General features: G+C 40.4%; 1 protein-coding gene across 1 annotated transcript; it reads left to right on the top strand.

Annotated features, from left to right (window-relative positions):
* Window positions 1-1139: 1139 nt before the first annotated feature.
* Window positions 1140-27250, top strand: tfap4 (transcription factor AP-4 (activating enhancer binding protein 4)). Its single transcript, XM_062532932.1, has 7 exons — window positions 1140-1439; window positions 10058-10223; window positions 10858-10956; window positions 13223-13393; window positions 13650-13802; window positions 15358-15525; window positions 25669-27250. Exons 1-7 carry the CDS (start codon window positions 1351-1353, stop codon window positions 25822-25824), a joined length of 1002 nt encoding a protein of 333 aa, XP_062388916.1. The 5' UTR covers window positions 1140-1350; the 3' UTR covers window positions 25825-27250.

Genomic DNA, 27250 nt, shown 5'->3' with positions numbered 1-27250 from the left:
AGATGTAAACAATGAGCGATCGTCTCCTGCAGAAACTGCAAGGTTGCAATAGCGGATAGGGACACTGGGGGCGGGAGGAAATATTGCTGTTTTCAATTAAACTGGTCAGTCAAGCAAAACAACGATTTCTGAGCGATTGTATGACTATGAAAAAGTTGCATAGGGTCTCTTTAAGTTCCTAAGTGAGTAAATGTCAATTTTTATTTTAAAAATGGTTTAATAAAAAACCTGTAAAATTCATTCAAATTAAATCAAATTAATGTAGGCTATAGTTTTTTTTGTTGGTCACTTTTCAAAAGTAGGCTACTTTCCCCTAATCTCAAGAATCAGATAGCCTAGGCCTAGGCCTACATTGTGTGTGTTTCTTGTTTGTTGATTGTTTGTTTTGAATGTATTATGGCACATTTTGGCAATTAAGCTCTGATAGACAGGAAAAAATCTGTGTCTAAAATTATACGTTCAAAGACAATATAAAGAATATACTTTCTTGACATCGTAGGCCTACGTGGCCGAGCTCAAGCCTGAATTCAGGCACCATATGATTGAACTCTGATCAGGCCTGGCTTAATCAAAGTGGAAGAGCAGCGGTCTCTGCTAGCTTTGTGAATTATTTGTTTTACGAGGGATTTAGTTTTAGGCTAAGTCGATCTACACTCAAAATGGTGCCCATTTTCTACAACTTCAGCCAGTGTTAGTCGCAGTTTAACCCTTTTACTCCTCCCCGGTTGCTGTTTTGAGAGGCGTTGCCAACTCGCCAGCTGATCCTGCGCAGTGACATCCGACCAACATTCACTGTCCAGTGTCCACACTACAACCTATGAAAACTGTTTTGATAGTAACCTAGGTCTATATTCTTGATTGATGTAGGCTATAGCGTAACGTTAGAATGCTTAGTCCAGAATGTGTTTCATGGCGCACGGTATAGGCTACTCCCCTGAGTCTGTCTTCTGTCATTATTAATGTCTTACTGAATTAGCAATATCCTTGCTAATGCGGCCGATAATTTTACCTCCAGCCAGCTGTTTCCCGCCTTGACAGATATTCCATCAGCTGCAAAAACACATTCACGTAGCCTAAATGCAGAGGGGAGGGGTAGAGTAGGGGAGGGATAACAAGTGAGCGCCACACACAACGAGCGAGGGAACCCCATCAGCTGGAAGTCGAGTAATATTACAACTCCAACCACTTAGCAAGATTCAATTTTGAGGTCAAGAAAAATTGCAAACAGTTTTAAAACGAGTATTTTCAGTTTCAAAAGGGTACTTGGACGTGCTCCAATATCTGGACGCATCAGGATTCATACAGTTGATTAGGACGAGGTATCGGTGATTCAAAACTGGAGAGGGAAGCATGGAGTATTTCATGGTACCAGCTCAGAAGGTGCCATCCTTGCAACATTTTAGAAAGACTGAGAAAGAGGTGATCGGAGGATTGTGCAGGTGTGTATATGATGGTTCATTCCTGCCCTGCACTTTCACCCAACTTATATTTTCTGATTTGTAACGGTAACATTTTCGCTATAGCACCTGTGAAATGTAGCAATGGCAACATCCTTCGCTTGGAACGGATATTATTATGTACACGAGGTGAACCCATAGAGCAGGCCATTGTCGACCAAAACATGTAGAACTACAACAATAACTGAGCAATCGCCTGTGAAATGACAACATGATAACCGGCAATTCTCACTTTTGTCATTTCTTTAGGCGAAATCAATAACGTTAGTCATTTTGTGTGTAACAAACACTAACCACGTGGTGTCATGTAGCCTACTCCACGCTCCTTTCCGTAGCGTGGCTGTTATCCTTAAACGACTTGTAGTAGAAAAGGTGTCCCTCGTATTAGTTGACTGTGAACAACTACGGTTCTCTAGTGAATATGGCATGGGTATTTACCCCATTAACTTTCGTTTCCCAGTCTCATGGTCGTCTAACAAACTGCGAGAGCGGGTAGAAGTTGGAGGCAGTGCGGCCATGCTTGCGGCTCGTGCTACCCATTTTGTGTAGAATATTTCTTAGAACGAAAACGTGCCTATGTATCTTTTGGACTCGTTCGTGTCAAAATTTTGTGATTTTTGTTGTTGTAGTAGTAGTATCATATGTGCATTTACAGTCGAAGAGGCGTACGATTGTCCTCGCTATTCCAGACACGCTGCCTTATGGAAAGACGTGGAGGAGGCTTAGTAGAGTTGTTGTAATGGCGGAGGGTTGGAATTGCCGTTTTGGAACGCGGTGAATCAGTACAGATTTACGAATTAAATGTGTGTCTATTTTGACGTTTTGTCAAGTATGGACAAAATAATAGCTTAACGTGTGACAATGTGGAGGAAATGTAACTATTCATGTAATGAGGGGGTGTGTATGTAGTTCGGGCCCGTCACTGCGTCTGTACTCTGGTAGGGGGCGGAGGAAACAGTTTGGGTCGTAGAGCATGCTGGGAAATGAAGTTTTCCTCGCATAATAATCTAGAAGTTTTTGCAATGCTAAATCCGATAGTAGTATTACATTTTTTTATTTCAGCAATGGAAAGTGAGAAGAGCTTTAGTATGACGGCGATTACTATTATGTTTACACAGACATTGTTACCAAAGTTAGACACTATAGGGTTTGAGTTGGCAGCTAACAATGTGAAAACTGCAGCCTGCTTCAACTTGAAACTGAAAAAAGCTATAACAAATATTTCAGTGAATTAATATTTTAGTGATAAACTGCAAGGGAAAATATGGAATTCATTTACTGGACATGTCTACCACTTGACATGGAATGTTCCGCATACAGATAATATGGTTTATTTAAAATGTATAAATGCAGCAGGTATTTGACGGAGGGGTCCGTGTACTTTTTCGTTCATTCGTTATTCTATTTTGGAATGAAATGTGAAAAGGGTGCAAATTGGTGTTTTATTCAAAAGAATAAAAGCAGAAATGTCTGTATTTTGTTTTCAAAATGTGTAATCATCTTCAAATAATAGTATTAGGAAAAATAGACGACATTTCCGATAATTTTTTAATTTGTGATATTCATTTATTCCTTTATTTTAGCCTATTCCATTTGACATCTTTTCCCTGGAAGTACACCGTTTCGCACGCCGCGCACTCACGCATCTCCACGACCACAATATTCCTCCCGTGGGGTATAGCCTATGCACCTCGATTAGTGAGGTAGCGAGGTATGTTGCGCTCAGAGCTAGGGTATGCTGTCATATGAAAGTGAATATTTTCTAGTGTCACTGTATCACCATGGTATCTTAAGCTGCCAACCAAACCTGTTCGGGAGCAGTGGCTTTCACGAAACTCACTCAGGGGTGAATTTATCAAACTAGGCGGTAGCCTACTTTGGGGTTAACTGTAACCATTTTTGAGGCCGTTTAAATGCACCAAATCAACAGGCCACCTGTTCACCATTCACCATTCAAATCAACAGGCCAACAGCCTCCGAAAATGGTTACAGTTTACTCCAAAGTACCAACTAGGCTTTCAGCTCAGAGCGCGTTCTCTGGGTTTGGGTGAATTTGGCCAATCGTGAAACGTGGAGATGCACAAGACCGCCTATATTAAAACAAGATTACTACGCTAAAACAGAGCCACTTTCGTGTCACCGCATACCCTGGCTTTGAGCGCAACATACCTCGCTAACGCACTAATAGAGGTTCGTAGTATACCCCACTGGTCACCCAAAACCTGGGTCCAAAATAGACCCAAATGCAATCCAGAATGGCCTTTTTAAAAATTCGGTTTTTGTTTTTTCCAAAAGTTCAGTGTTTCATTTTCAATACGTAAAATATATCAAAACGTGGCACTGTATTCAATTTCACAAGTCATACATCAGCGTAAAAAATCATATACAACTCCTTTTTCATTTCCCATGCATCTTCCAAAATAGAATAATGAATGAACGAAAAAGTACACGGACCCGGAGGGATTATCTTAATTGTGTTACGCTAATTTGGTTTTTGATTTTCTTTCCAGAAAGGACCTACCATTGCATTCATTTTTGAAACCATGTCTTGTTACAGCCTGTGTCTATAATGACTACCTTTAAATAGTAATGTCTGTTATCATTTGTTTGCATCAGCACACAAATCACATACTAACATTCTCTAACTGCATTGGGTCTGCCTCTTTGTCACACAGGCTGTTTTTCATTTGACATAAGTGAATGCTGCTGTATTTATGTATGGTTCTTAGCAGACTACTTTATTTATTTATTTATTTATTTACCTAAAGCGACTTAGACATCAATAAGAATTACATTGATATTAAAGCAACACCATGGAGTTTTTCAACCTTTTGGGGTTCGGGTACGAACCGGTACGAACCAAAGAACTACAAAATTCGACTGCTTTACGGCATATAGGGCACACTTCCCCCACCACTTCCTCAAATTCTGTGCGAGCGTTGAATAGACAGTTGATGCCTTATAAACATGAGCTACGTGATCTTTTGGCGTTTGAAAAAAATAAAACCCATGAAATTATATTCATATGATGATATGCTGAAATGCATGCTATGGGCTAGGCTACCTGGAATAGCTATAGCCTACATTTCACACGCAACGCAGGCAGTCCGAGTTTGCCCAAGACGTGAGAACTCCTCCTGCAGAAATCGGCTTATCAACAAAAGCACGTGTAGGGGCCTATCCTAGCTCTGTCATCTAGTCACTAGATTCTAGTGTCATCATGCTGCCAACCAAACTGCACGGGAGCTGGTTATGTGTGCTAGTTATAGCTCAACGTGTAAATCTACTGATCAAACAATTATCTTGAAAAACAAAGTTATCACGTGTAAGATTCTGTCATCATATTATAAGAGCTCTGCCTCTCCAAACATTTTGGGCGTGCAAATATATGCCACTATGGACGTGAATACCATAGAATAGGCAATATCTGGTGACCATCGATTTTTATTTTTTATGTTATTTTATGTTATAAAGACACTAAAAATGACCCTAGATTAGGCTACGTTATTGCTCATAAATATTGTAATCGTTTTTTTTTAAATAAGTAATTGACCAACAATGACCAACATCATCCCAATACCGAGAACGTGCACAGATCTGAGCTGAAAGCCTAGTTTTACAAATGTATCACATAACTGGTATCGTAGTAGGCTACCACATAATTTAATATTTAATGTGCAGCCTCAAGTCTAGCCTATACTGTACGCTATGTCTAACTTGCTTCTGGTGTAACCGTGACAGATTTTACGACGTATATAAGAAATTACCGTTTCCCAACTGTAGGAGGACCCCGAGAGCAAAACTTACATGGTGTTGCTTTAAAATTAAGAATTTAAAGTACAGTATAGCTTGAATTAGAAATGATCAATTTTGCTAATAGACTGAATAACATTTAAAGGTGCCCTGCCACAAGTATTTCATGACTATGTGGTAATGTTTTGTAACATTTCTGTGGAAAAAAATGCCTTGGTTTGTTTCAAGCCATTCTAGCGTGGTATAGAAAGCCTGCAGGAAGACTCGGCTTGATTCGCGCCAGTTCTCATTAAAGATAGGGTATGGAATTCACTTTTTTGGTCATTTTGCAAAATCACTTGAAATCCTATTCCTAACCCACTTACAGCCACTGAGTTGGAAGCACTGAAATGGAAATTAAACACGTCAATCATCTGTGGAACCGGCAGGGCTCAAAACTCCAGCCAATTATATTCTTGACCCTCTAGCATCATTTCACAGCTTTCCCCAATTCACGCCCCTCTCCTGGTTTGTGGACGCTTGTCTGAAGTTTGAATTCATTGGAGTTCAATCACTAACATTTGGTAATGACATGATAACCACGGCCCACGGTAGTGCTGTGCGATATGGACAAAAAGTTATTTCCCGATATAGGCAATTCTATACCACGATAACGATATATATCCCGATATAGTATTTCTACTTAAAATGATAGATTTACATCCACACATGAATGCAATTTTTTCTTATTTCGAAACATTTTTTAACAGTTGTGCTTGTGTACAGTAGGTGTAATTAAGTGCCTGTCACTTTAAGAAATACGTGAGGGAAAATAATGATGTTAAACCCAATAGTAAGGCTAATGATCTAAATGCCATAGCCTAGATAGGTTAGCAACACATTTGAGAGATGCAAGTGAGCAAATCAACTTGATATTAGCCTATTGTTACAATAGCATCACTTAAACTGGCAGCAATGTCTTGCTGTTAATAGCACTGTGCATACGAGTGTGTGAGGGGGGGGGTGGGGGGGGGAGGAGGAGGAGGAGATGTAGGCTACAGCCACAGGCTGGCTTTTAAGGCCCATTCATGCTCAACGTAAAATACGGATACGAGGGGCGCTGTGGCGCAACAGGCTACAGCGCTCGTGCCATGTATGGGTCCGAGTGCCCATGGGGACCCAGGTTCGAATCCGGCCAGCGGTCATTTCCCAATCCCACCCTATCTCTCTCTCCCACTTACTTCCTGTCTCTCTCCACTGTCCTATACAAATAAAGGCAAAAAGCCCAAAAAATATACTTAAAAAAAAAAAATAAGTGTGGAGTGTTTCAAAGTCGTTCTTTCCATTGATTTCGTCCATACTTTGACACGAAATTGAGGGACTGAAACGTTGAGGGATGAAACGTTGCAATACCGAGCACTACCACAGGAAGACCACACGAAAAAGTGGGGGCGCCGGGTAGAACGTACATACAAAATACGGATGTAAATAGCCACACGTTGAGCATGAATGGGCCTTCAGGGGAGACCTACCTTGCACGCACCGCTTCTTCAGAAGAACATGCAGTCATTCTTAAAAGTATTGTAAAGTAGGCTAACATTAGGTTGTGACATTTTTAATTTCAGGGTATTGCAATACTTTTGTTGTATCGGTGCACCGTGCAACACTAGTCTTTATGCCAAGGTCAAAAAAGTTTAATTTGTTTACTATTAGCTGCCTGCGTTCATTTGCCTGGCCACCCATCCTGAGTCAGTAAATGAAGTTTATATTGCCTGCTGCAAGAAGCGGCAACACACCTGCAGTTAAATTATCTGAGCAGTCACAGCCACACGCGTTAAAATTACGATATAAACGGTAGAGGACTGTATCGTACAATAGACATTTTTCTGTCATACAACGATATATACCGTAGTATCGCACGGCACTAGCCCACGGGGAACACAACGATAACGATAGGCTTGAAACTTAAATGTAATCGATCTTGGGAACGCCCTCTTTACGCTGATTGGGTGGATATGCACTTGCCGGAGTAAACAAAGCTGAATCAAGCTATACCAGACGGCAGGGGGTCAAGGCCGTGTAGATTAGCTTCAGCATGTTAGCAAGCGCCATTTTCAAGTATGGCGCCTCATTGAGCAGAACTAGTTCCGTGCACGAAAATCCATATTGGGCACGAGCTGTCATGCGCATACATGTTGGTGGACGGGTACCTACAGCCAATCATTACTCAGTGCGACACTCCACTGGACTCAGGTGTGCGCTCCCGACAGGGGGTCAAGGCCGTGTTGATTAGCTTCGGCAAGTTAGCAAGCGCCATTTTCAATTATGGCGCCTCATGGAGCATTTAGAACCAGCTCCGTGCACGAAAATCCGTGTTGGGCACGAGCTCTCATGCGCGTACATGTTGGTGGACGGGTACCTACAGCCAATCATTACTCTGTGCGACACTCCACTGGACTCAGGTGTGCGTTCCCGAGCAACTTTTTCTGCTTGTTACGCGGCAAGCAAGGTATGTGCATTATTGCCACCCTCTGAACTGGAGGATGACTCTCTGTTTACAGAATGTCCAATAAAAATCAGTGTAGGTCCATGCGTCATTTCCAGCTTTGGAACTTTGCGCATGGTCAGAGCTAAATGTGGCAATAACCTTATCTAGCTGCAGAGGTTGAAAACTCCAGCTTCAGTGAGTAAAAGTCCTACCACATATGCCAACCATTCATTCAAACTAGCTGATTCTAATTAGCCCAACTCTTCAGCTAGGTGGAGCAGCTAATTGATTGTCCAATGTTCACTGTCTGTTTACGGACTTCGATGTTGCAGCACTGACATCGGTGTAGCTCGCCTCTGGCCCGCCTATATTAGATACGCTGATGTGATTGGTGCAGGTCTGCGCCAAGGACATGGGTAATAAGCATCATTACTGATTGCCAGAGTGATGGAACTCTGGATTTCTAGGGTACCTTTTTGTCGCACTAATAAAATTTTTTGTGATCTTATATTTACTTGTTTTGTGTTGACATGCACAGGATGATGCTGTTGTGACACTCGGATTTCCTTCAAGATTAGTATTAGGGATTTTGTGGCATTTAACTGTGCCTTTCCAGATGTGCAAGCTGCCTATACATGTACCTCTAAAAATAATGCACTCCCATACCTTTAGATGCCCGCTTTTTAACTGTGTGCTATAGCAAGTGGGATGATGCATGTCCTCTTTAGTTTGGAAGATGGAAGTTCATGAGTTCCAAAAAGAATGACAAACTTTGATTGATGTAATCACCTCACCGTTTTCCACTTTGCCTCAGTCCATCTTAAACGTGCTGTCAGCGACTATACGCTGATTGGGAAAGCAGTGCTCACTTCCCCCACCCACATTTTTCTTACTGGTCAGGGAGTGAACCGGCAACCCTTTGGTACAAACCTGAACCTCTAACCCATAGGCCACAGCTGCCCCTTCATATACATATGAACTCAAACAAATGTAACGTCCATCGCTGACTGCACCTTTAAATGGGACCATTCAAAGCGAAATCAGTCGTTTTGCGCACAACGTTGTTTTGAGATAATCAACAATAACAAACTTCCGGGTTAAAATGTTGAATTTCACGTTTTCACATAATTTGACTGTATACAGTCTACAGCTTCATATCGTGAACACATTTCACGGAAAAACATACGTTTTGACGGTTAAACCCGGCGAAGATTCAACACATTTGCTGTCATTCCCGTTGTGCACGCGCCGCTTGAAAAGGTGATGTCTCCTCTTCTGGCATATCGTGACAGGAGAACCATGTCAACTTTGGATGCGGTTATCTTAGCGATAGTTTGTGTAATACCATCGATATACATACCGTTGGAAAGCCGTTCACGTGAGCACAATAACTTAATCTAATAAATTTTACCGAAACGACTGGTTCCGCTTTACAGGGTCACAAATGAGCTTGGGCCCAGAAATGACAGCCAGTGGTTATGGGAAGTTGATCTGAGCCCATACCTTCGCAATATTGTTTTTCAGTCCTGTCCTTTTTCTGGATTTTGGAATATCTTAATGATATTATGTACAATGGTTGATATCCCCATTTCACATTGAGGAGCACTATTCTTGTACTGATGCATTATTTGCCCACACAGGTTTTCACAGAGTGAGAAATACCTCAGCATTTACTTCTGATTGACTCTGCCTCTCTGGGGTGCTTTTTAAATCTAGTGATCATGCCAGTTAACTTGATTAGTTGTGAGAGATTTCTTCTGGTGTACATGCCATTTTTCCAAAATAAAAATCATACAAATGGTGCTATTACGCCTCTTGTTACAAATTGATTAATCATGTACAACACTCTCAGGAACATGCAATAGGCTATATATGCACGGAAGGTTGTTCAGGAGGGCATTTGATTCCGGTGGAGCCAGGTGTGTTTGAACCTGCTGCTTATCAGCACGTTGCGATGTAAAAGAGTGAGTTTGTGTATGTAAGGCGCAAAATATAACAGAAGATGCAGTTACCACACAGTTTATGCTCCATCGGAAATAAATGAGCTCCTGAACATCCTTCCGTGCATATAGCCTAATAGCTTTATCGCCGATTTATTATGTATTGAACCAAGTTAAACAAGTGTTAAAGTTACTGAATTTAGGCTCTGTGAACCAGTCTTGCAATTCAGTCAGCATTATGTATTGTATGGTTCTCAACACCAAAGAGACATGTCTTCAGGATATCATAGCCTTTGGGCCTTCAATCACTGTTACTGTTTCTTCCCCTAGAGTAAACACTATTTGAAGTTGTCTGTTTCTTTATCAATGACTGAAATATATTGATATTGATTTGTGTCTTGATGTCCTGTGTAATGGTGTGAATCAATGTGTGGTTTCAGTTTAGCAAACATCCCCCTGACCCCAGAGACGGCGCGGGATCAGGAGCGACGTATCCGACGTGAAATTGCCAACAGTAATGAACGCAGGCGTATGCAGAGCATCAATGCTGGCTTCCAATCACTCAAAACACTCATCCCTCACTGTGATGGAGAGAAACTTAGTAAGGTAAGCAGGAGCGAGTACATCAACTCTTAAACTAGATGTTCTTTTAGTTAGTCAGTGCCAAGCCCAAAATCTAGAGTTCATGTCTTCCTCTTAAATAGGTACTGCTAGTTTGCAGTGGTATTGTTATGTTGATGTATTGATAAAAATACGGGCGGCAGTGGCTCAGGAGGTAGAGGAGTTGTCCAGTAACTGGAAGGTTGCTGGTTCGAGCCCAACTCCTCCTGACCTTGTCGAAGTGTCCTTGAGCAAGACACCTAACCCCAGTGCTCCCGAGGAGCAGGTTGGCGCCTTGCATGGCAGCCTCCGCCATCGGTGTGTGAATGGGTGAATGTGAGGCATGATATGTAAAGCGCTTTGGGTGCTCGCAGAAGCTGATAAAAGCGCTATATAAATGCAGTCCATTTTTGATATGCCATTGATATTATGATCATTTTTCAGAAAAGTTTACTATTGTATTTGAATTAAGCATTGAGTAAGTATGATATGGAAGTCTGAATGAAAAACACAAATAGCCAAGGTTCCATGGGCAGTGGCACAATGAAGAATGTAAAACAACACTGCAGTGAATGAAAATCCAGTTTCATGCAGTGGTTTAGTTTCCCCCTTTACTTCTTGATTTGCATCCCTTCTCCAGGCAGCCATTCTACAGCAGACAACTGAGTATATATTCTCTTTGGAGCAAGAGAAGACACGTCTCCTTCAGCAGAACAACCAGCTTAAGCGCTTTATACAGGTGTGTTCATATGTCTATGGGTGTGTTTCTGTATGCGAAATGGAGCAGCATGCATGGGGAGCGATATGAACCTCATTTGCTTCTATTTATATGCCGTTGACATATCTAAAAATCTTAATATGCTTTATGTTGAGCAATATAGCTTTATTTCTATAAGTAGCATGTGAGCTGCCTATTGAACCCAGGCAGTAAACGTATTATTACAATTATTGCCCATTTTCCTCAGTTTACAGATTTTATCTGATGGTTATTTCTTCCCTTGCACCCATACTTGTTGACTGTACATTTATTATGATTTTCAAGAATCAGAATTAAGAATTTCATGCAGGCTTTTAACTCATTAACTGCCATTGACGTCTTTAAACGTCAATTTAGACACATACATTGACTGCCATTGACGTCTATAGACGTCAATTGCCGTTTTCAATGGGGAGGGCTCCTGGGTGGGCTTGGGAACGATCTGGCAGAGTTTCAGGCTTGTAAACAGACTGCACTAGCGATCCGAACCTCTAGATGGCAACAGTGCCATTTGGATCATTAGTATCTGCCTAGAGTGCACAAGTCATGCAGAGACAACTAGCAAACACACTGAAGATCGACCACAGTGGATCTAGTTTGCACGCGATGCAGGGAATAAATATGCTTACTTCTTACATCAAGGATGGAAAACACGTGAACGGTATGATCCATTTACATTAGATATTGCGATATAGACTAACAACAACCTTGCTAGTGCTAGCTTGCTAAGTCTAGCATCCTGTTCAGAGTCTTTAGCGACCATCAGAGTCCCTAGCAACCTTGACGAGACTGACGAGATAACAGTGCAATCGTGGTTGACATACTACTGAAACGCTAACGTTAAAAAGTTGATTTTCACAAAAAGATCGTTTTCTCCATGTTTTGGTCAAAAACAGGTGTTTTTAGCAAAACTAACCCATGTTCTACTGACGATTACTAAAGAACGGAAAACGATAGAAACAAGCCGTTTTTTCCTGGTGAAAGAAGAGAGTCTACTCTTTCATTTGGTACCTTCGGTGTTTACATAGTCATAAAGCTCACCGTTCGGTGGATCTTGGAAAAACAGTCAAAATGCTGTAAAACGTCTGGTAGTATGGAGCGCTCTGCACTGAAAATCGCTGGCAGCCAATGAGTTAATGACCTGATCTGAGTAATGTAGGGGTGCAGGACTTGACAAAAAGGTGAACACCCAAGAGATTTGCGTATCAATGGAGTAATGTTGACGCACATCATATCCACTGCAAGACTGATACTGTGTTTGTTGACATGGATCGGATTTTTTCCGAAAATCCATATTAAAACTGATTCGGACTAGTGTGGACTTAGCCTGAGACAGAGGGAGCATGTGTGGGGTTTTATCATTAATTTATCCATAATGCGCTTTTCTGACATTATTGAGCCTCTTCTCTAACAAGGAATGGTCTATGGCAATTAGTGCTGTGCGATATGGACAAAAAGTTATTTCCCGATATAGGCAATTCTATGTCCCGATAACGATATATATCCCGATATAGTATTTCTACTTAAAATTATCCACACATGAGTGCAAATTTTTCTTATCTTTTCTCCTATTATTTATTAAACATTTTGTTTAACAGTTGTAGTTGTGTGTTCAGTAGGTGTAATTGAGTGCCTGTCACTTTAAAAATTACGTGAGAGTAATTAGCTCACAGTCTCATTGTTTTAGGCTAGTGAATAATAATAGTTGTGCATAGCGTGTGTAGATGCAATCAAGAGGTGCAATTCCTTGTTTTCCATATCATTAGATTAAACAAATGTTAGCAACACACATTTGAGAGATGCAAGTGAGCAAATCAACTTCTTCAGGGCTTCTTCAGAAGACCTTAAAAGTAGGCTAACATTAGGTGTTGTGACCTTTTTAATTTCATGGTATTGCAATACTTCTGTAGTATCGGTGTACCGTGCAACACTAGTCTTTATGCCAACTTCAAAAAAAGTTTAATTTGTTTACTATTAGCTGTGTTCATTTGCCTGGCCACCCATCCCGAGTCAGAAAATTAAGTTGACGTTGCCCGCTGCGAGAAGCGACAAAGCACCTGCAGTTAAATTATCTGAGCAGTCACAGCCACACACGTTAAAATTACGATATAAACGGTAGAGGACTGTATCGTATGATAGACATTTTTCTGTCGTACAACTATATATACCGTAGTATCGCACAGCACTAATGGCAATTGTTAAATTTGATCACCCAGGCCTACTCAATTCATTTGTTCACATTTTCAAGGAGTTTACTGGGTCGTCCCCAAAAAGGAGGCGTGCAGAGGAAAAGGATGAAGGTATTGGCTCTCCAGATGCCTTGGAGGAGGAGAAGATGGATGACCTCCGCAGAGAGATGATTGAGCTTAGACAGCAGTTGGACAAAGAGAGATCAGTTCGTATGATACTCGAGGAACAGGTGTGTGTGTGTTCATGCACGCATATGCATGCACATGATTTTCCCTACGTTTAGACGTATCCTTAACAAACCAATAATTTAGTAAAAATGTTAACAGCTGTATAAGAACCTTTCTGATATATTTGCAATTATGCCTCACATGTAAATATCCGTAGTAATTTCCATGAATTCAAATGCCTTATTTGGTGGCATTTCAGTTATACTGTGTGTGTGTGTGTGTGTGTGTGTGTGTGTGTGTGTGTGTGTGTGTGTGTAGATCCGCTCGCTGGATGCTCACATCTATCCTGAGAAGCTTAAGACCATTGCTCAGCAGGTTCAGGAGCAACATGAGCAGACTCAGACTCTCCTACGACTGCAGCAACAACAGGAACCGACAGAGAGAGAAAGTCACATGGTCCGCAGTCCACAGGTATATATAGTTGGAAACTGAGATTTTGTTTGTTTGTTTAAAGATCTGCGATGGAAATCAAGTTTTTAGCAACCAGCTTAAACGCTTGCTAACATGTCTGTATGATGTCTTCTACGTACCCTCAACATATCATGTGTGAAAGCAGTCATTGTCATGGTCAAGGATTTCTGCTTAAAGTGTAACTGCACCCTAATTTTTTGAGCTGTTGATTGATTGAAATTACTCATAAGTGGTGAATTACACTATTACCAGGGTTAATATTGACTAAAATCGTGTTTCCCGAGAAAAGCATTTTGGTCCAAAATGCTGACGTAGTCCTGCACTTCTCTGGCAACTCTACGTCACCGGGTGGTAACAAATTAGGAATGAAACGCCCCAACACCTGCTGCCCTGATTACCTGTGATAAGCCATGTCTGCAGCACTCATTCACAGATTGACACAAGATCACCATGGTTCGCGTGTGCCCCTCCCTTCCAAATTTCAGAACGTCCTGCCTATTTTGAAAGCCTTTTTCAGAAATGTGAAGTGAGTGGAGTTAAGGGGTGCAGTTACACTTTAAGATCTATGTTTTGACTTTTCACAGTCCAGATGGGCCATTTTAGGCATTATTAGGCTTAGTTCACACTGGCAGTTGAATTCCGATTTTTTGCTTATTTGGATTGTATCTAGCTTGAATTTTGGGTAGTCTGAACGGCACAAAACCGCATGAAATGCGATTTTTCCAATGCTGATTCGCACCACATACGGAGGTGGTTCAATATCACTTACTATCAGATATGACTCAATCTGAACAGTCGAACAACTTGAATAGGATTTCAACGTGCCCCTTTCGTCATTTGCACTGCGACAAACAATTGCAACGTAATTCTGAGTGACGGAAGTGATTGATTGATTGATTCAGCGCGTGCGCCAGGGCTACCAGCAAAACAAAAACCAACGTCAGACTCAAGTCATCATTTTATGGTGAAACATGAAAAACTGTAACGTAAAGGGTGACAAGGTATTTGCGCCGCGGCTACGCATAATAAGTTGGAAAATATGAAAAATAAATCCACTTTCATCCATGACGACTTGGTTGTGTACAACTCTACCTAATGAATCCAGGTGTGTGTAATTTATATCGGATCTGAGCATTGCACGCCAAGATCGGATGTGATCGGATGTGATCACTTGCAATATGCAATGAGAACAGTCAGTCAGAAAGATCAGGTTCTGATCGGATATGCAAGACATCCGATTTCGACTGCCAGTGTGAACTAAGCCTTAGTCCATTAGTGCAGAGCCAATCCTGAGTTCTTGGGGGTGGGACAATTCTTCATAGATATACAAACAAGCTAACTAATGTGTCAACTGCAGCAACCAGTACCAAGTTAATAGTGTGTAGACTCTACAAAGGTCTAAGTTCCATTGCAGGGGGAAAACTGTCAACCTATATGACCATAATAATTTGATAATTTCAGTGAAGCTCTCAATTTATATTGAAAAAAGGATGAGCTCACATTGTGTTCCAACATCTAGAGATGAACAACTGCTAAAACCGCTTGTAATTTTCAGGTTTTCGCTCCATCCACCCCTCCTGCACCTACCAGTCACCCGACTGTTATAGTCCCTGCCCCTGTTCTGTCCACTTCCTCTCACCATGCCACCGTGGTAACCATGGGACCTGCTTCTGTTATAAACACAGCATCTACATCACGGCAGAATCTGGACACCATTGTGCAAGTAAGTCTTCATGGTTTTACCATGGGTCATACTGACTCTGTGTGAGCTTTGCAGTTGCTCGTAAGTTACTTCAGCATAAGTCTGTGCTTGCTTTTGAGATTTCCTGGGATGTCTTTTTTTAATTATCTTTTGAGTTTATGCAGAGCGGGTTTTTGCAAAGTTTTAAATAAGATTGTCAGCACAACACATTCAAAATCATTATAAGTAAAAACAATCCAGGCACTCCAGTCCCTCAACCGTCTTTTTGTGCGGCCGACATAAAAGAAACTCTCCTCAGAAGGACAAGCCAAACGATAGATTATGAATATAGTACTGCAGTTAATGACATCCCTCAGTTCAAATGTTTTGTTGCTTCTTACGTCCAGAAAAGATTTGGAATGTTTTTTCCTTATGATGTTTTTAATTCGTGCTGCGTGTCTACTGTAAGTAGTGATGAAGTATTGTGGTGATTTATTGGTCCGTTTATGTGTATTTTTCTCAAGTAGAACATTACGTTAAAGTGTCTGTGCTTTACTGTTAGCTTGGGAGGTTAGGGTGGTCCTTATTTTTCAACTTTTTAAAGTTCATGCTTTCACCCTACCAATATGTTCAGGAAGTGAGTGGGAGAGATTGTAAGGGTGGGATCCGGAAAGGACCACGGGGCGGGAATCGAACTCGGGTCGCCGGCATGCGGTGCAGGTGCCCCAGCCAGTTGCCAGGCTGGGGCCTGGATAAATGCAGACCAAATTTCCCTCACAGGATCAAAGATCAGATCAGAGTATAGTAATAACAATATACTTCTTCTCAAGAATCCAGAAGATAGAGACTTTCTACTGGCCCAGAGAGAAAAAGGACATTGCGGGTGTATGGTTTATAGTTGATAAAACACTTGCCACAAAAGAAACTAGAAGCACAAAGACAAGATGTAGAACACAACGGGCTACAAACACTACCATTGGCTGCTTCTGAAGATAGTATTGATGAGTGTTATTCAGTGAAATATACTGTAAACAATTTGCAGGAAGGACCTTCTACTGTCAAAACTACAAAAAGAGCCTGCCACTGTAAAAAAAAAAAAAATTAGTTCAACTCAAATTTTCAAGGCAACCAGCTGCCTAGAATTTTTGAGTTCAATCAACTTAAACTTAGCAAGTTTTGAAGAACTACAATTATTAAGTTGTGTAAACTAAGTTTTTCAAGTTCTGCCAACTGATTTTTTTAAATTCAAGTTACTGGAAATTTACTGGAAAGTCTGTAAAAGCGTACTATTTTGAGTTCAGATTACCATCCCCTAATAACGTGTTTGTTCCCAGAATGCAACAGCACCAGTCAACATATTCTTAAAGAAATCACAAATAGTTTCCAACTGAAATGTAATCTTGAAATAAGATTCTAAGCAAAGCTAAAATTAAGTGACAGTGACACTAAAGGCCATACTGTTTTGGTCATGTTGTCATGTAATTGTTTGTTGTTGCTACAAACCATCATGTAGATGACCATCCACAATGACTTAATCCTGTGCATAGGGCTTAGAGTAATGAATGTGCTAGTGGCACAAACAGATGTTCACTTTCTTAGTGATATCATTGTGACTATGAACTTCCTGTTTGAAACTAGTGCAGTTGCTGTTTTTACATTAATTCATGATAAATTTGTTAGGGTCAAGAAGCTTCACCCTACAAGGAGAAAATCAAATCCACCCCAGGAAGAATACAGGAGCACCAGTGGGTGGGTGTTTAGGAAGATTCCAAGGGCCCAGAAATGACACAGGGCCCTCAGAGAGCCTTGTCCCCGATAACACTATATATTATTGGAGGAACCCAGAATGTCTGTCCGTCATAGGGCATACATTCTCTAGCAGCATACCTGCAGACACATAATGCAAGAAAGCATTGAGTGGCTGACTTTGTGATGCCGCGAAGGAGCCAGATTAATGCAAATTGAGAAAGTAGTCAATTTCGCATTGCGCTCCAATTAATATATATCTACTTTCTAAAATGACATTATATTTTGATAATGGTCTTCTCCTCAATGGTAACCCTGACAAAAATCTGAAAATCTGTCACATAGTCATTTTGTTCAATAGTTGATTTGAACAAAAAATCCACAAAAAATCCACAATAAACAGTAATGAGAAAAAATAGACATTATAAACAAGAAAATAACATTTGCCCATAATTCCTACAGGGGATGGTATCTGAACTCAAAATAGTAAGTTTTACAGACTTGAAAATTCCAGTAACTTCAATTAAAAATGCTTAGTTGGCAGAACTTGAAAAACATTGTAGTTCTTAAAAAGATAAGTCAATGCCTTCAACTCAAAAATTCAAAGCAGCCGGTTGCCTTGAAAATTTGAGTTGAACTAACTAACTTTTTTTTTTTGTTAGGACCGTAACTTACAATTTTAAGTTAACTTGATTATTTTAGTTCTTCACTGTCAACTCGTAAAGTTAGTAAAATCAGTTGACTTTTATATTTCAAGTTGAATCAACTTAAAAACCCAGTGAAAAACAAATAACTTGGACAACTTGGACTTCTTTTTTTATGTTGTGTTAAGTCATGAAACTGAGTAGACATACATTTGCTTATGTCATAAGTTGAAATAACTTCAGGGAAGACTGCACTGATACATACAATTAAATATTTAAGTTGAGTCAACTTAATTTTGCAAGTTTGCAAGATGCAATTACAAAAAAAGTTGGATCAATTGTTTTTTTCTAGTTAACCATGTCTTCCTAATTTTTTTATTTATATTTACTTACAAACCTTAGTTCGCAGGACAAAAGGCAAGTTCTAATTTTTACAGTGAAAGAGCCCTGAGCTGACTGCTATGATGAACAGAAGAAAGCTTTCTGATTGAAGTATTCAAAGACCTTGAGCAACCTCTAGATATTGTAGGAAGTTCACAATTCAAAACTTTGCACAGTGTGTTTTTATTGATATCCTAACACATATAGGAGATGAGTGTTGAACATTTCCCCAAATTGACCCCATAGAAGGACCACCCTAATGGGAGATGACTTCTGGTCTTTCAAAATCACTTGAAAACAAAAATGTGCTTTTTTTGTTCAGGTACCAAAAAAATAAGCTGGGGTTGTTTCTATCAATTGGACCTTAGTGGTAGCCTGGCTAGTGCCTACCACATCTCGAATGAGACGTGGTCTGGCAACCAGATTTTCATTTTCTCGTATTTGCAAAAATGCCCAGATCTGTTCATTGGGCGCCACGGATGTCTATCAAATGTGTCTGTGCATAGCTCATCATGGTCTTGCTTTCTCCCCTGTTCTGTGATTGGTCACCAACATCAGGCGAAAATTTGGGTGTTAGTTTCCAGACTGCCTTAGCAGCGTGAATTAAATCACCGCGCTAGGCAGTATGGGAACACCCAGGCTACCTTAGTGGTAGGCAGGACAATAAATCTAACGATTACATTTTGGGAGTGATCCGGATCACCGTCGATCCTGGAGGCGGTTATGTTTTCACTTGCCTGAGGTCTGCGCTCTCAGAGTGCTTTTCTAGTTCATTTATTTATTTTGCAGGGTACATAAGTATAAGTATACTTTTTGATCCCGTGAGGGAAATTCGGTCCCTGCATTTATCCCAATTCGTGAATTAGTGAACACATACAGCACACATTGAATACACAGGTAGGCGAAGCACACACTAACCCAAAGCAGTGAGCTTCCTGCCCAACAGCGGTGCCTGAACCGGTTCCTTTTTTTTTTTTTTTTTTTTTTACAATGAAATGGTCTAGCATGAATAGGCTATATGCACGGAAGGGAAGACTGTTCAAGTACCTCATTTGTTTCCAGCATTGGCTGTGTTGTATCTGCATCTTATCTTATATTTAGCTCCATATGTTCACTCCAACAAGATATGGTTACCCCAATAATAACAATTTTAACACACACAAAATATGAAATTGAACTGTTATACTCAATTTACTATCAAGATCTCATTGTTTCTATGCATAATATATTTAAATGTTAAAACAGCTTGCCATCATGTTCATATAGGCCTAGGTGGCTTGCTATAAGGTACTGTAGGCTATGTTAAAATGGCTTGCCATAGAACTGCCAGGTCAAACGCATTTCTATAGTAACGTGAGGGACTTTCAAGTTCGTTCAGTGTGTTCCCAAATGCTTCAAGAAATATGTCTTCCCGACTTCCCTCATAACACGGAATAGTTTTGAACATGTTACATGTGCTGATGTTGAAGTGTTGTGATTCCCAGCGCAGGCATTAAAAAAAAAAAAAAAAGCAACTAGCCAATGCGCTAACATAGTATGAGCAGCTTAAATAGCCATACCTACGCCGGAGATGGTTAGCCTATTTGACAGCACAGGGATATCGATATCAACATAGAGGTATGTTTGTAACCTCACCTGCATATTTATGGTTTTGCAAGCTAACATTTAGCGTGATCTTCATATTCATTGTGATACTGTATTGGCCTTATGCATATGAAAAAATAATGTAATGTAATTATGTTGTAAGGAGAAACAACGTTTTCACATTACAGTTTGCTGATAACATTTCAAATAGATGCCAGTTAGCTCATTAGCAAGGTTATTGAGTAAAGTAGGCTATACTGTTGATGTTGTTATAGTCTTTTGTGTAGGCGTACTGCGAGATTTTGACGAGCTACTTGACATGGGCTCACGTGAGCTCTCAAACACTGTCCACTAATCTACGTAGGCTATGTGGTGCATCCCTCTGCTTTAAGCATCTGTTTATGTTGGCTAACTGTATGTGGATGTAGTGCTATCAGAGCAAGAAGTTAGATATGGCGAATGACGTGCAGTGATGCATCGTCAAAAAAAAAAAAAAACGCCATTTAAATGAAGCACCAAAATGAGGCACCGAAATTCACGTTGTTATTCGGTATGGTTACTACCGTTTGCGTCGGCACCGGTTCCATACTAGAACCGTGTTTCGGTGCCCAACCCTAGTCCTGAAGGGACTTACTTTCCGATAATGACCAGCGTTCTATACATCATCCCGCTTATCATACGGCTACTTGCCAAAACGAGAAAAGAAACTTAAATCAGTGTGTCTTTAGCAATGACTTTGCTACTGTTTCGTGGCTTCTGCTAGAACTAGCAAAATAAATAGTTTGCCATGGTTGACAGCTACAAACATGTTGCCAGGCAACACCTAACTGAGTTTCACTTTCAATGAAATTCCATTGCAACCAGCGAACGGATTTGTTGCAGATTGATATGAAAGACGTGAATTAAAAGCACAAAACCATTGCCATTGACAGCGGTCATTATATACTTTGCAGCGGTCATTATATAGATTTCCAAAACGGATAGTTCCGGTCCTTGATTGTGATTGGCTGAATCGCGTTGGATGCTGTTGTAAATATCACGATAACCTCACACCTTGACCGCATTTCGTTCTATAGTAATGCGCTACCACAAAACTAGCACAAAAGAATGGCTGCGTCTCATTGTTGCATGGCAAACATTCATATGGAGGGAATATATTTCTTGGCGGACGGATGATTATCTATGTATACATCTTTACATTTTCGTTGCTGTGCCTTCGTTTCATGAAATCTTGCTAGATCGACGTAGTAACCGTTTTAGAAAAGCAATAAGCCACTCGAGTCTGTGGGATATGCTGTATAATCCGCCTCGCGTCGTGCCTAACAACGCCCCTTAGCTGTTCGATTAGTATAGTACAGTATAACCCACGGCCTCTCGGCTTATTGCTTAATTAGCCCTTTTCACGTGATGTCAGACGAAGCGTTGCTGGGTATCCTCCGGCATGTCCAGCCGCCAAATGCTACAGAAGAAGAAGAAGAAAATTATTCATGGGTTTCATCAGGTCCCTTTCCACAGGTGTATACAATCAAGCACCTTGATTATCAATGCAGACTGCATGGTGCTTGATTGTATACACCTGTGGAAAGGGACCTGATGAAACCCATGAATACTTCTTCTTCTTCTTCTGTAGTATTTGGCGGCTGGACATGCTGGAGGATACCCAGCAACGCTTCGTTTGACATCACCGTGAAAAGGGCTAATTAACAGACCTGCGAACATTGGGAAAGCCCATTCATGTGAATGGTACTTTCTGCAGCACTCTGAAGAGCCGTGTAATAAGTTACACATAAGGTCCTGGCAATGTAGGCTATATGACTATATTTTTGCCTCCTTGTTTTGTCTTGTGAAGATGTAGACAATAATGCATATTCCTTACCAACAGAATAATTGCTTAAGACATGCATTAATGTTCTTGAGCCCCAAGATGGCACAAAAGTCTGTGTACCTGCAGAAAAGATTTGTAACTGTAGGACAGCCTTTTGTGCAGAGAACATTGATTTATAACTGTTTTGTCTTGTGAAGATGTAGACAATAATGCATATTACTTACCAACAGAATAATTGCTAAAGACATGAATTAATGTTCTTGAGCCCCAAGGTGGCACAAAAGTCTGTGTACCTGCAGAAAAGATTTGTAACTGTACTGTAGGACAGCCTTTTTGTGCATAGAACATAGATTTACAACTGTAGAATAATATTTGTAATGGTAAGATATTCAGTGTTGTGCATGAACGAGTTCAAAAGAACGTGTTCATTGAACACGCTCATTTTTCTGTGAACGCTGAACTGAACGCAACACATTTGTAAATAATGAATTTGAACGTGAATTCGCTCAGATTTTGGGAAATGAACGACGAACGTCACTGTTGATGTCCAATTAAACGTTACGGAATTTATTTTGTCCTGAGAAGTCGAGTGACCCTATCTGCTGGCAATTTAGATACAGTATGTCGTTGTCACACTCACTGCCCACGGGCGCCACTCCTAAACTACAGCTTTGCACTACCTTACTACATTACCCATGATCACGTTACGCATGATGCATTGTACACAGAACCGCTGCTGAATGCAATCGCGGAAAGATTCTGCACTTGTCAGTGACGATAGAGGGATGCATAACGTGTTCAAAGAGCCCTACAGTATGTCACTGAACAGTTCCATCGCAGCAGGTAATGCAGCAAGGCAGCCTCCTCCATACTCCCGGTGTAAAAACTAGCCTACACTCTTCTGCTGTCAGGCATGCACAGCTGACGCATTTATTATTAATTATTAATAAATGCGCATCCGCATGTATTAGGCATCGGTATCTGCCATAGACCTAAAAGAAATGTAGGCTATCTGCCCAGCGAAATAAAGCCCATTTACGGACATTCTCAATTAGATGAGAACAACAGGTGGCTGTAGCCTATATTCCGTCAGAAACAGATTTTTATTCAAATGAACTGAATTTGAACTAGTTCAAAATTAAAAATGGTGAACTATGAACGTGAACAGTTCACTTTGCACTTGTGTGAACTGAACTTTGAACTAGTTACTGAAGAGTGTGAACGTGCACAACACTGAAGATATTTATAAAGACACACACACACAAAAAAAAACAAAGTGGTAGTAAAAGGCACATTTAAGTTTTAAGAGCCGTCTTGTATTGTGAGATGGAGTCGAGAGTGCAGACGTGTGAGGGGAGTGAGTTCCACAGTTTGGGTCAGTGTTAATTTTGGCGGCTATTTTAGATTTAGTCTTAGTCTTAAAATGAAAATGCTTTTTAGTTTTAGTCACATTTTAGTCATTGTTTTCCTTCATAGTTTAGTCTAGTTTTAGTCGACGAAAAGTCCTTACACTTTAGTTAACTTTTAGTCATTACTTTTAGACTAAATGTTTTCTCTTTTTAAACTAATTCAATTAGGCTAATACAGGTATCTGAAATTGAAATGAAGGTGACGGGTTGTATCAAGTGTTGAAATTCGTAAAGCAACATTTCACTCTTAACACTTTTATCTGTAATATACATACTCCTTATCTTAGTTGAATATCTAGACTAGACTCTGCCATCTACGAGATGCTGCTATGCCGTCCTTTCTGATCTACTAAGGTAGTAAGTGCATTACACATGGTGACATGGAGTAAATACCATTCTACTAAGTCAAGAAACAACACTTTCTATATTTGCCCAATGTGGTTTTGTTTATTTTCTGGAACTTCAAAATTAACACACACATTTCCAAAGCAGAATTTAGGCTACTAAATCTGATCTCGATTCAGTTTGAGGAAAGCGCTTCTCTCTATATTTGGCCAATCTAACTATCGCTAAGATAACCGCATCTAAAATTGGCATGGTTCTCCCGTCACGATGTGCCAAAAGAGGAGAAAATCACCTATTTAAGCGATGTGGACAACGGGCATGAATATAATGTGTTGAATCTTCATCGGGTCTAGGAAACAAAATGTATGTTTTTCCGTGAAATTTGTTCAGGATATGAAAGTGTAGACTGTATACTGTCGAATTATGCGAAAACGTGAAATTCAACATTTTAACCCGTACGTCTGGTTTCGGTTTGCAGTCACAAATATCTTCTAAATATTTGCTGTGTAATCTTAGAAATAACAAATTAAAGTTTGACTAGATAGTAATGCATTACAATGCATTTTCAGCATGTTCATAAAGCTTCTTTTGTTAAGGACAAGTAAGTGAAAATGGTATTTTCTGGAACTTCAAAATGAACACACATATTCCCAAAGCAGAATTAGGCTCTGATCTCGAGTTTGAGATCTCGAGTTTGAGGAAAGCGCTTCTCTCTGAAATGACTCTTGCTCAATTTCAACGACCACGGCTGAGGTCACCTGTAATGCTAAAAACTCGCTCAGCAAATGCTGAAATGTAAACAGGGATGCATTTTGACAGACTAGAAGCACAATTGTGGGAAAATATCATGCATTTTGAATGTCCAATAGCACATCACTAACATTTTAGTCACGTCTAGTCTCGTCAACAAAAACGAAACCTAAATGTTGTTGTAGTTTTTATTATCAAAGATCGTCAACGTCTTGTCTTAGTCATGGAAAAAAGGTTGTTAACGAAACATTTTCGTCATATTTTTCGTTAAAGAAATTAACACTGGTTTGGGTGCAGCATAGGAGAAGGTCTTTGCTCCCATTATAGTGAGCCTGATGTTTGGTATTGACCATAATCCAGCTGTAGATGAACGTAGTGCATGGGAATGTGTATGGAGGGCAAAGGTTATGAAAGGCTTTTAATGGCTGTGTCCAGAAGTCAAGCGTGCACGCTGGATAGTACCTTCTTTCCAGTAGCGTCTTAGTTAGCTTGCTCCTCAGTATGTGTCCCTACCTACATTTGGACAGCACTAACTAGTTGGCGTCACCTGACTCGGGGAGGGGGGTGTGTTGACGATTTGCATGACATGTGGAGCTTGACCTGCGCTGCGCAATGGATTATGGGATATCTGAGGGCAAAAAAGATGCATCGATGCACGCTTGGAAATCACGCCAAACGAAGTACCCAACTAGTGAGAGCGCTTGATTTTCGGACAGTCTATTCTGACGTAACTTCCGGAAAATGCACACTGCCCAGTGTGCGTACTGATGTTTCAGACACAGCCCTTGTCATCAACAGGATTTTAAAGTTGGTCCATTTCTGATCCGATATTTGTGCTATGACAATTACGTAAACAAATATTTTTTACAGCTACAATTAATTTCTACAGTTTCAAAACCTGATATAGACGTACAAAACATTTGAGTCTATTTTGATTCCATAACGTGGGTTTGTTGAAGGAAGTGAGTGCCTCTTGTGACTACTTTTTTTACAATTTACTAATTGAATTGTGTTGGTGCTGGGCCACTCCCCATATATAGGCCTACGTGTGTGTCTGTATAATCATTTGTGTTCATGTTTGCGAAAGTTCATAATAAGCAACCAGCAATATTATTTAATACATTTCCCCATTATTGTACTAAAAATGAACTGAGTCTAGATACGTACCAATCCATGATTTTTGCGAACTTTTACACCTGTACTCACAACCTTTTAAGAACTTCCTGTGACCTAAAAAAACATTGACCCATAGGAGAAATAAGGCAAGATAGGAATAGATGGAGAAGAATTTTGAGATCTTAAGGTGAACTTAAATTGTCCTTGTGCTCTAGCAGAACAGAAACTATAGAGTGCATTGTTCGAAAACATTGTTCATATTCTTATGATGTTCTTCTTGTGATATCTGTCAATGACCTCATTAAACATTTTATTTGACAAGACACTAGTTAGCATTTTCTAAGTCAAGGTCTTAACTCCAAGTCATGTTTTTGCTCTCATCCAGGCCATCCAGCACATTGAGGGCACACAAGAGCGGACCATAGCCGAGGCAGAACAGAGGAAAGCAGTGATTGTAACGCCTGTGCGCCCCCTCGCTGATCCAGCAGATTCTGAGACAACTTCTGACACTGAAGAGCTAAAGGACAGCTTACTGCCTTGATCCACTCAAAATAGATAATGGGTGATGATTTCACATGCCACCCATTAATAGACAAATTCACTTGGACACATACAACTGGGTACGGCAAAGTGAACACATGACCACAAAGCTCTGCTACTGTGGTCCTTGCATGTTAGGTGAAGACTAACATGCATATGAATACCCAGTTTCCCACGGTAAGATAGGAGTTGCATCGCTTTCTGAGGTTATGGAAGTACACATTTCCACTACTTCAGGATGCTAAATGGACTCATTAAATGTGACCTTACACTGAACATTCAACCCCAGCACTCCTAGAACCTGTGAACACTCAAAGTGGTTTGAGGTGCACAGACTTTACTGACCCACAGCCCATGGGCAGATATCTTGTATTTTCTTCTCTTGGCCGTGCTATGCTCATTTTCATAATCTCTTATCAGTAAGAGGTTATGTTCAGCATGACACTGTGAGCTCATTACTTTTAGAATATCATTTGCTTCCAAAAGCAGGGATTTTTTTTTTTTTTTTTTTATCGCAATTTCCATTGTATGTGACTGATCACTAAAGTATGGTCATGTATTTGTTGTTTTAGAAAATATCATCAGTGTTCAAGAGCATGACTGGCTTCCAGAGGGCTTCTGTTGATCAAACAGCAGCTGGATGCAGCAGGAATGTGCACTTAAGCTTTCTTTTCAATTCTGTCACATACAGTTATGTTCACACTGTTTTGTGAATGAATGCTACACTGGGCTGGGTTCCTAGTGTTCACTCTTATAGTTCAGGCACCACCTGGCATCCTCAGAGAAGATGACACAAGTTTTGTTTTGAATTGAACTTGTATGTTTCCCATTCATTACCAATATGTTCAATTGAATAAGCTAAAAAGCAGGGGGTTCTACCTGTAAGGCCTTTTGTATTATCGCATGTGTGTGTTTCCTGCCTTTTGAGAAGGCACTTACTCATGCATACACATCTGTAGAGACACAAGCTACCATGAATCTGTAAACGTTGAGGTTAGCACTACTTTTGCATTCACATTACTGTGTGTGAATTGTAGGCCATCAGTTGCCCTTTATATACTTTTTTTTATTTTTCTCTTGGGCGTATGTTCTGATTTGATTTATATTTGTGTATGTGTGCATTCTGTCTGAAGGAGGACTACCTGTGTCCTCTGTAGTATTGTTTACACATGTGCTGAAGAGGGTAGAGCAGCATTACACCAGCGCACTTCACTCTATGCACTCTATGTTCTGCTCTCTTGTATGAATGTTTCTCAGTGTTCATGTTCCTTGAGTCCATTCTTTTGCACATGCCTTCCTGAAGATCATTGTATTATGAGATGAGGGCTAGTCTGTGCCCTGAGAGGTTGTCAGTGGTGACCCAACTGAAATCATGCCTAATGCAGCAGATCCAGCCCCTAGTGGGAAGACACTATCAGCCATTTAAA

The sequence above is a fragment of the Sardina pilchardus genome, chromosome 3 (assembly GCF_963854185.1).
Source record: "Sardina pilchardus chromosome 3, fSarPil1.1, whole genome shotgun sequence".
In the NCBI taxonomy this organism is placed as follows: domain Eukaryota; kingdom Metazoa; phylum Chordata; class Actinopteri; order Clupeiformes; family Clupeidae; genus Sardina; species Sardina pilchardus.
This window is presented reverse-complemented; position numbering and strand designations above follow the sequence as displayed.